Source organism: Palaemon carinicauda, chromosome 22 (genome assembly GCF_036898095.1).
Source record: "Palaemon carinicauda isolate YSFRI2023 chromosome 22, ASM3689809v2, whole genome shotgun sequence".
Lineage (NCBI taxonomy): Eukaryota > Metazoa > Arthropoda > Malacostraca > Decapoda > Palaemonidae > Palaemon > Palaemon carinicauda.
This window is the reverse complement of record NC_090746.1, coordinates 37664217-37674958: the sequence shown is the minus strand read 5'-3', so window position 1 is coordinate 37674958 and position 10742 is coordinate 37664217. Positions and strand designations below refer to the sequence as shown.

The following is a 10742-nucleotide window of genomic DNA, read 5'->3' as shown; positions in this document are numbered from 1 at the left end:
TCTTAAACTGTCTTGTAGCCAACACATTACCTCCATTGTCGGAGTATCTTTAGGCAATCTAATTACTTGAATTGCTTTTTCCCTTTATGACTACCCATATATGGCTACTTCAAAGTCTCTCAAAATCCCTTTGATCGACTGGAACCCTTCATTTGGACGCTGATTGTCACTTGCCTGGAGTTCTGGCAGCTTTTGAACTACGGTGCTTCTCCTTATCTTCACTTGGTTGTGCATGTGTGCTTTCAATCGGTGTGCGTTTGAACTTCGCTTATGTACGTTGGATGTACTGTGGTTGTGCGCCGCTCCTCTTCTTGTTCAACTAGAAATATGTTTATCAACTCAGCTAGGTTATCTAATCTATTTTCTAAGTCCTGATGAGTTCGTTGTTCTTGTCTATATTCTTCATCGACATCTCTAAAACATATTGTTCCTTCGTTTTTATCTCTTGCAGCATCAGTGTCTGCTGTGTTAATTCTCATATACTTAGGCATCTTGAACATTTTATTTGATCGGCTTAATGTACAACTTCGCTCACAGCATACACAAATAGACGTATTCTTTCACCTGACACCAATTATGTCACATGTCGATGGATAATGAGACATCTGAACATGGTTTTTTTCTCACTTCATTACACAAGGTTCGTGAATATACTTTATACAGCTAAGTACTCTTCAGATGAGTACCACTTTGTTCTTGTGAACAGTCTAGTGGTACTGCCTCTCCTGAGCAAGTCATTACAATGTTGCTCTGTCCAAGATCGAGAGAATACAAGGTCTACTCACGTGCATGTTATGACATCATCTGAAGTGGACCCCACAGAGAAAATGGTGAAAACATAAATGAAAATGTTAGGTTAAAGATAAAACGTGCAGGCACCACAGAGTTTCTGGGAGACTTACCTATTTCATGTTTTGTAACCATTAAAATGGGGGTTCCATTCTGGAAAAATATTTTTTTGGTTTATTTTTGACGGATTTAATAAAGAAATTTAAAGGTTGATCTTTGTGTAGAGGGCAAACATGTAGCCAAGTCTATGAATCCATTTACCACAAACAATTATCTGTCTGTGAAGAAAACTATTTGCCAAACTTAAAGGATATGGCATGAATTATCGATTATAGGAGGATTACCTGCTGAAGAATAACATACCACTGGCCAACTTTCATTGCTGTGTACACTTGTTACAGCTATTGAATACCCTTAGATCATACTATATTACTAATTGAAGAATAAACATAGTATATTATCAAAAAAAAAAAAACTTTAACACTAAAATTATTTTGGAATTTAGATTGCATACCAAGGTTCGAATCAAATAAAATGCAAAAGTCATTTCAGATTTTATTTCACTTCACCAATTTACATCATTTATTTTTTAGTTTTCTTGGCGAGTTCGATAAGTTCCTGTTTAAAACTCGCAACCGAAAATACAGTCTGCATTTAACAAAAAATCTTTATAACATTACTTGCTAGCTTCACATATTTGCATATTTATGTGCACACTTTGGACGTGGAGTTTACCTCATCCTTTAAGGATTTGTCTCCTTGGTAACAATTAAAAAAAATTTCCACTTGCTGCAGTGCTTTGAAAAATCTGATGGTGACTTTAATCCGTTATCTATTTGTTATATGAAATCTGCCCAGGTCTCCTTTTCTATCATTTCACTGGCAAGAAAGTTGTACTGAGGGAACTTCTTATCAATGAAACCCCCAACATATCTCAGTGCTTCAATCTCAATACAGTTCTCTATAGTGTCTTTGGACTCTTCTGAGGCAATATCATCCCCTTCACCCTTTTCATCCACATATTCAAAGTCTAGCGTTGCAAAAACCATAGAGGACACCATTACTAGTAGTTCAGAATTTAAACCTGAATTACCAGACGACTGCTTTTCTGGACTTTCATCAGAAAAGGATGATCCGGTTAAATTTATATAATTATTTACACACTGAACATTATGGTGCCCTCCAAATAACTTGTTGACTCTGCCCACAAGGAAAGATCTTAATCTATGCTTAAAGTGCACATGGGATGGATGTTGATGTGCAATGTCCATTTGTCTAATACAGCCAAAAAAGTGTTCAAGTCCATCTTAATTAAGCCTGTAAGTCATGATATATTTAACATTATATCGCTGACTTATCATTGCAAATAAGCTGCTTAAAGAGGTACATGATAAAATGATGCCCTTTTGAAACAGATAGAGGCTACCCTTTTCTCCAACCCTTATGTTTTTGGTTGTAGTCAGCATTTTTGAAAGAATTTGATTTTGGTACTCCAAATGAATGCCATATGCAGCTTTTGCTTTTTTTATGTCATTTGGTGTTCTAGAATTGAATAGATCAAACAAAGAATCAACTAATGAAATACAACTGCTTGTGTCCTGCCAATCTTTGCTCTTAAGAAGATTTTGTTGGCCAAAATACTGCAAAGATTTTGCAACTGTGTTCGACATAAGCTGAGCGGCCAATTTTACATTCATTCTGCTTACTCCTTTAACATCTAAGTGCTTGTATGATATTTTATGGGCTGTCTATAGATTGGATTCACTTTTCATCACAAGCTCTCGAACACTGCTGCTAGTGATGTTCTTGAAGGGACTGTTGAGGGTGAAAGCATGGTCAAAAAAAATGTTTCATAAGAGCTTAAGTAAATGAGGAGCATCAGCAAACACATAATTTGCCTATATAGATGAGCTGGATTTTGGAAGCTAGTATTATTCAAATCAATGCCTAGATTGATCGACAGTTTAACATTGGTGGGGACAAGATCATTAACCATTGCTACTATTATCATTCCAGCATCTTCTGATTTAACTATAAGATCAAATAATACAGCTTTTGACATATCGGTATCGATGTTATGGTAGACAAGCTGTTTCCAGTTTCTGGTTAAACCCCTGATCATACCACACTGAACTTTGTGTTTTGGAGCATACACATGATAAAGCTACAGATACGAAGACCGCTCTTCAGATACACTTGTCTCATCAAAGGACAAAACACAAAGCCTCTCAAACTCTGACATAGCATCAGCTTTACGTCTTAAAACGTGCAGGTTCAACATTAAGTTTACCTACCCACCGATTAATAGTGGCTATTGATGGCAAAGGGATCATGTTTTTGTTTCTTAGATAACAATAAGCATTAGTGCTCAAACTTCTTAAATTGACAGCTTGACTTAGATCTTCATCTCTTCACTTTGCTACATTGCGTTTGCCTCCAAGAAGTAATTTAATTTGAGTATCTGAAAAGTGAGCTCTTAATTTCTCTTTTATATCAGATGTATAAGTGGCAATATTACTTTCAATGTTACCTTGAAGAATAGTAATAAGCTCCTGATATTTTCTGTTTTCAATAAGAATTTTATCCCTTTCCATACGAACAACAGCAAGCTGCTGCTTTAATGCATGCATGTTGTCATGCAAGAAAGCAGTATGTCATCTCACAAGTATCCAAAAACTTTCTTTTGTTCAGGATGATGCCTTCTTCTTGAAGTGTAGGATCTCTTCTACTACTATCTTCTGGGAGTTCTGAAAAGATTTTAACAGTTAGTTTCCTATTGTATGCCTTTATTGGGGATGAAGAAAAGGGGGGAAGGGTGCGATGAGAGAGAAAAGTGGGAAGGGAAAGATTTTAGGTGGGTCATGAGGAGTTGCAGGTAAATGGGTATAAGACATTTCTTAGATCTGCAGAAGCTTCAAGAAAAAAATGAGGACATTTGTTTGCAAAGTATAACTAACTATATAAAGGGAAAATTATTCTAATAGCTCTGGTACTAATGTATGAATTGCACTGCTTACCTTTAGCATAAAAAATATTGTGTATTGGTAGACATGACTCAGAGATTACAATCTGCTCTCCACCTGCAGTCGAGACGTGGGATGCTGCAAAAAAAAATCCTCACAATTTTGCAATATTATATATAAGGAAAGCCCCTAGCATTACGTGCTTGCTTTCCGTCACTGACTTTGAATCACATATTTTTCATTGCACATAAATCTTGCATACTAACCTCTGCTATTGGAAGACCGGGTGTGAGTTGGCTGACTTGCATCAGAGATCACAATCTGCTCTCCACCTGCAGTAGAGACGTGGATGCTGCAAGATATAGATTTCTTACTAGACCGACATCGCATTTCCTTATTTCAATGATATAAGTTAATGTTCCACCTGTGGTAATAAAAAATGCAAAAAAGGTATCGCATGATAAAACAATATACAGCTAATACCAAGGAAAATCATGACCTAATGGCAATGGTTTACGAGATGTACTCACCATAGTAGGGTGTTGGCACTGCTCCAGGTTTAAATTTCTTTTGGGATGTAGGAATAGGAATGCCAAGTAACTCGTACTTCAAATGTTGCTGGAATGCATCAAACTGCCGACTGCATATGTAAGAATTGGCTGGATTAAATCTTTCCGTTCGTTTGCAAAACATAATCCACTTATTTCTCACATATTCATCCTTTGGAAATCTATGGTAAGTTATTTCAGACCCTTTCACATGTGTTTTTCTGCACCCGGACACTGCACAATGGGACGGCATAATTATTTTAGTTACGCATAGATATTATAAAAGGAAACGGAGACACGTTCCCGACTCCAGCCACACCTGGACTGAGGCCGGAATTTCAACGAACCCTCGGCCAGGCACTTCAAGTGACGTCACTGTGCAAAAGACCTAATTACTGGTTATCTATTGAGTAGACCTTGTATTCTCTCGATCTTGACTCTGTCAATTTACTGAAATAATCAGAGTTGTGGAAATCTACATTGTGATGGAAATATACTCTTACTATTCGGCTTAAGACACGTCACCTATCAGAGCTAAGACACGTCACCTGTAACAGAGTTCAGTGATCTCACACAACAATTTATGCCAGTCATAGTACTCTTAAAAAGGTCATTGATCTCACTGCATAGAACACATATACATCTACATATTTCTCTTACAAGGCTTGGGACAATAATAATAGGATGGAATAACTGCTGAGATGACATTGACTGAAATTGAAGCGGCTCCCAGAATACTTACAAGATTATTTCGTAGAACATGGCATGAAGAGGTAAAACCTAATGAATGGGAGTTAGGAGTGTTGATGAAAATGGCATAAAAAGGAGACCTGGCTCATCGTAATAATTACAGAGACATCACACTTACTTCAGTTGTCATGAAAGTATATAGTATGCTTAGCCTAAAGAGGCTAGAAAAAAAGGTTGATGAAGAGTTGCGTAGAATATAGAAATCCCCTTTTGATGCCATTTGTAGACAATGAAAAAGCTTTTGATAGTGTGCACCGGCCAATTTTGGGTAGAGTCCTACGTTATTATGGAATTCCTCTTAAATATGTAAATTTGATTAAGTATGTTCCTGAGCATAGTAAGTGCAAAGTTAATGTTAATGGAGTCTTATCAAATTAATTTCCACTGAACAGCAGAGTATTCCACGGGAATGTGTTGTCATCTATGTTGCTTAACCTCCTCATGGATTTTGTAATGCAAAAAACAGTTTGAGATGGTGGAGAAGTACTGAACTGGATTAGTAATAAGAAATTAGCTGACCTAGAATATGTTGAATATGCTGTCCTTACAAGCAGAACACCACAGGATTTACAATGCTTACTTGCCAGAATGCCTGAAATATGAAATATCACAGGAGGTTGGGCTCAAGATAAATAGAATAAAGACAGATGATGAAAATGGAATATGCAATAGAAGATGAAATATCATTGGAAGGAGAAAGGATTAATGAGGCAGAATCATTTAAGTATTTAGGAACTATGATCTCTATTGTAGGGTCTTTAGAATTGGAGTTTAATGAAAGATTGTAAAGAGCAAATCAGAAATTAGCTAGATTAAGGAAGATTTGGAAATCAAATCGGCTGAAATTATATATAAAAATAAATCAGTTTAGTACGATCTGTGTAATATTATGGACATGAGTCGTGGTATGACAATGCATCAATATCCAACAGATTTTGTAAATTTGAGAACAAAACCCTCAGAAGAATATTGGGAGTTAAATGGCAGAACAGGATTAAAAAGGAAATTATAAGAGATTACTCGAGTGCCATATGTGGATAAGAGCATGGTGATGGGTAGATGAAGATGGTTTGGGCATGCTCTTTGCTCTCCCCAAGAGAGATTAGTTCACCAAACGTTTCACTGGGATCCACAAGGCACTAGAAAAGTTGGAAGACCCAGGCCTACATGGCTGAGGACTAGGAAAAGTGAAGTAAGAAATGATGAATGGAGAAGTATTGAATCGAAAGCTCAAGATAAACATGACTAGTGAAATCTAATCAAGGCCCTTAGCGTCAGTAGGCGTAGGAGGAGATGAGGAGGATGATATGGGCGTAAGGGTACTTTTACATTGCCGTGAAGGCTCGGATATATATTGGAGCGAATGCGAGATTTACGATTTTGAAATTATTTTTCACGTTCTTCTTTTTTATATTATTTCAAGATCTCAAAACAACAGCCTTAAGAGAACGCGAGGTCTTTATTTCAATATATAAAACATGAGAAAATATAAATGATTCCTTGTTTGCTCTGGTGTGTTTGTTGTCGTTTGCGTACTGAATGGACCGTGTTTACTTTCATTGATTGCTTCGCTTTTGCTCGTGAAGAAAGCTCAGTATTTTTCTATCCCCACAGAATAACTTTAAAGACAGTGATATACATACGTGGCAATAGAGCAATGTGAAAATACCTCTCAATATGAAAATACCTCTCTAAAAGTATATTTTATCGCATTATATTTTTCCCCACTTGGAACCCAATTTTTTTTACAGAATTAAGGTTGCTATCGATATGCACAAGTTTGAGCCGTAGACATATTGCGTGAACCAGAGGTTCTTGAAAGCATCCATGAATGAGTTGTTATTTTTTATCAAATTTGCTTTTATTCCCGAGTAGGTGTGGTAAAATAGTTTCTTAGTTCAGATTTTTTTATTATTATCATTTCTATTATTAGTTTTATTAGGATTCCCTTTTAGGGGAAGACTATTGTTTTTGGTATTATTATTATTATTATTATTATTATTATTATTCTTTCTGCAGGTTTTTTTTCGCAAGAAATCTGAAATTATTATCATAGGTAGCGTATGGTAAGAATATGCCATAGACCCAGTTTAAGTGACTTTGACCTACTTTTCAAGGTCACATGGGCTTTTAAAGGCAAAATGTTTAAAATTTGAAATTGACATTATGCCTAAAGTATAACCTGTATGGCTAAGGGAATTATGGACAATGATACAGAGGTAAATCCCCAGATATTGCCCTACGTTAATGCAAGTAGGTCAAGGTCAAGGTCGCTAATGGCCAAACCAGGTCAAAACAGGTTTGTTTCCGAGATCTCAAAAACCGGAAGGCCCAGAGCCCTGATCTTAGTGGCATATGATGCCCTATATATTTATCTAAGGTTAGCTTAACTTTTGTAGCGACTGCTTAATTACTTTTTTAATATAGATTTTTTACTATTTTTGACATTTCAGAAATCGTGACTTTGGCAATTTCTCCATGAAATACTGGTTTTTGGGTCATAGCATGCTATAGTAAACTACCCCAAACATATGCATAAAACCTCCAAATCAAATGTCAAATTTGGACTTGACCCTCATTTTCAAGGTCATATGGCTATTTCATGGAAAAAAATTTGACGTGGGGTAAAAGTGATGTTTTATTGTCAACCCCCCACCCCCATTCGCACATGATTCTTCAGAATATGGGGTCATATTTAACCTGTGACCTTCACACGACCTTGTAAGTGCCCATTGTCTTCAAGTTCAAAGGTCAATTTCTCTATATATGTCATTTTTGCCTATGTTTTACCTCCATATACCTGCTATTATACAGATAAATTTCTTTAAAATAGTTTGTTAACATAACTCAAAATTTAGTTTAGGGGTCATTAGGCCAATAAACCTTTACACAATATCTTTTACTGATTGACAAAAGCATTTCCATACCTATTTTGCAGGGGAATCCTCCGCCACTGGCTTTAGCCAGTCGCAGTCTAGTTATTATTATTATTATTATTATTATTATTAGCTAAGCTACAACCCTAGTTGGAAAGGCAGGATGCTACAAGCCCAAGAGCTCCAACAGGGAAAATAGCCCCGTGAGAAAATAAAAAATGAAATTAATAAACCATATATGAGAAGTATCCGAATATTAAGAATATAGAATATCTTAAGATCAATGATAACGTTTAAATAAATCATATAGAAAAAATGAAGAGAGAATCTTGTCAACTTGTTCAACATAAGTATTCACTGTGAGTTTGAACTTATGAAGTTTCATCGATTCAACTGCTCGATTAGGAAGATCATTTTACAATCTAGTCACAGCTAGAATAAAACTTCTAGAATACTGTGTAGTGTTGAGGCTTATGATGGCGAAGGCAGCACTGTTAGAATCAACGATGCCACGAATAAGAAATTTAATAAACTGCTATTGTTTGTCCAACAAATTAAGATGAGAGTCAGCAACTGAAGACCAGCTGGAGAACAATACTCGAAAAAAAGGTAGAATGAAAGAATTAAAAATGACAAATTTGAAAGTAATTTGTATTTTTCCTAACATACAAAAACCTGGAGCTATTTACTAGGGATTATTCTTTCGGAGAAGAGGAAAGTAGCCATAAGACTTTTAGCGAGTTGGAACTACCCCACTGCTAGTTGGCGGAGGAGGAGGGTGTAGGAGGGGTAGCCGAAGTAACCAGTCACCCCTCTCACATGCACACTTGTGTATTTTTATTGCAGGCAGGACTTCTTGTAACAGAGAGAAACCTTGACAACTCATTAAACTAGACGTGCAAAGCACAGTTAGCGGCCTGAGCGATTTTGGTGAATGTGGGCTGCTAGCAGTGGGACTAGTCTATAGAAAACATTCTCAGAAACGTAGGAATCTTAGAAGTAGCCAGATATGTTACCCATCTCATCAAAGGGTTTTGAGATGCAACAAATATATCTATCTATACCAGGTTACACAAGGGAAGGGTTATACCTACAGACATTGGAGGTCAGCTTTGCAGAGTACAGTAGGAGCTGTTGTCCCATAAGAGGGAATGAAGATGATAGAAAGAAAGAGCCAGTAATTCTTTGTCAATCATCCCAGACTTATCCTTAGCTAACTCTGCCCTCACCATCTGCAGCTTGTCCATCAAGGAGCTTAAGGCGTTATAAACCATTTATTGTGTAGCCACCACAGGGACAATGGAGAACGTCTGCATGCACCTGTGGGTCATGTCTTGCAAGAAGGGGTAAGTGAAGGTCAGTAACACTTTCACTTTGCCACTGGTATGGCTTGCATCACGAGTAGCTGCTAGGAAACGTTATGGGAGCATTCCTACCTAAAACGTTATGAGCTCTAAGTGGCCTCTATGAGGAGAAGGAGAAGGATTCAATGGCCGATCCATGACCCTTAGGGTCCCAGTTAAGAGCGAGTTTCTGATGAGCCTCCTTTAACCCTCACAGGGTTGGTGAAGTGTGCCAAACCCTTGGGTGAGCTATTGTTTCCTCCTTAAGGTATGCTCAAGTTTATCACTGACTAATAGCCATTGATGCGGATCATGGATTGCACTATGGACGATTTCCTGTTCGAAGTGGTTGAACCCAAGGTCCAAGCTGTCCGGGAAGAAATCGGATATTACTCGGTTCTTCACCGTGAGTGAGAGACGTTAAGGGTGACTCATAGGGTAAGCTTACTCTTTTGGCCGAGGGGAACACCGGGAGAGACCTGGCCTCAGGATCAGGTAAAGATTTGCTGTCTAGGAACCTGGGTCATCATGGGGGGGCATCCCCGGGACCGAAGGCAGCAACCCATGCCCCATGGAGGTGCTTTATCACCTGAATACGGGTAGGTAGGCTCAAACTCTGTGAAGAGCAACGATTGGCGACAATGAAGAAAGTTTTAACCTTCTGGGCTGGAGGAGATGCTCGAGGAATGAGCAGTGGTCTCCCGTTGCTTAAGTCTAGGAGGGGAATTCCTCCCGATAGCAAATTGAGGGTCTATTAGTGAATTAGCACCCTCGAGAAGAGAGACACATGCTTACACAATCTTCACCATGGAGAAAATTAAGTCTAAAGGAAGTCCTCAATGGGTTCCCCAATGGGAGTAGGAGGCGTGTTACTGGACGTGATGTGTCTGTTAGACAAGAAGAGTCTTGCTGGCAAGGCAAGTCTGGTGTGCTAACAGAGTCTCTTAACGAGACAAGACTGCCGACGAGACCTGCTCGGTGGCTGGCATGGGAGAAGCCATTTATTCTCAGAGGAATTGCTCAAAAGCGAGCCTAACAGGTGAAAGCAGGTTTTCTCCCTCAGGAAGGAGAAGAGATCAGTGCCTGTCATTGTTATCCACCCTGCTCCCCGAAAGAAGGAAGGCCTCTGAAGAGAGGCTGGAAAAGGGGAGACCACTTAGGTTGAGGACTTGTTTACCATGAATGGGAAAAAACAGACGAATCTCTGATGTCACCGTAGGCAAATCTTCCCAAGGGAAGAGAAATGCCTTTCCAAGAGATTAAGAAACGGTACCATTCGTTTTCTGACCATAGTCCTGAAGACGTTTGGTACCGTTTAAAGCCTCCCCCTCCCCCGCTTTTCTTTGATGCTCCTGTAGGAAACATTAAATACGGGAAAAAACAAGGAGGTCGACTCCCTGGATGAGATTTTCATCTGGCAATCTCTATCAGGACAGTCCATTGATCGGATCTCCTAGAAAACCAGAGGAAAGA

General features: G+C 38.3%; 1 protein-coding gene across 1 annotated transcript; it reads right to left on the bottom strand.

Moving 5' to 3' along the window:
* Positions 1 to 3423: 3423 nt before the first annotated feature.
* Positions 3424 to 4553, bottom strand: LOC137615842 (THAP domain-containing protein 2-like). Its single transcript, XM_068345533.1, has 4 exons — positions 4283 to 4553; positions 4019 to 4084; positions 3807 to 3890; positions 3424 to 3536 (listed from the first exon to the last, which is right to left on the bottom strand). Exons 1-4 carry the CDS (start codon positions 4551 to 4553, stop codon positions 3424 to 3426), a joined length of 534 nt encoding a protein of 177 aa, XP_068201634.1.
* Positions 4554 to 10742: the final 6189 nt, after the last annotated feature.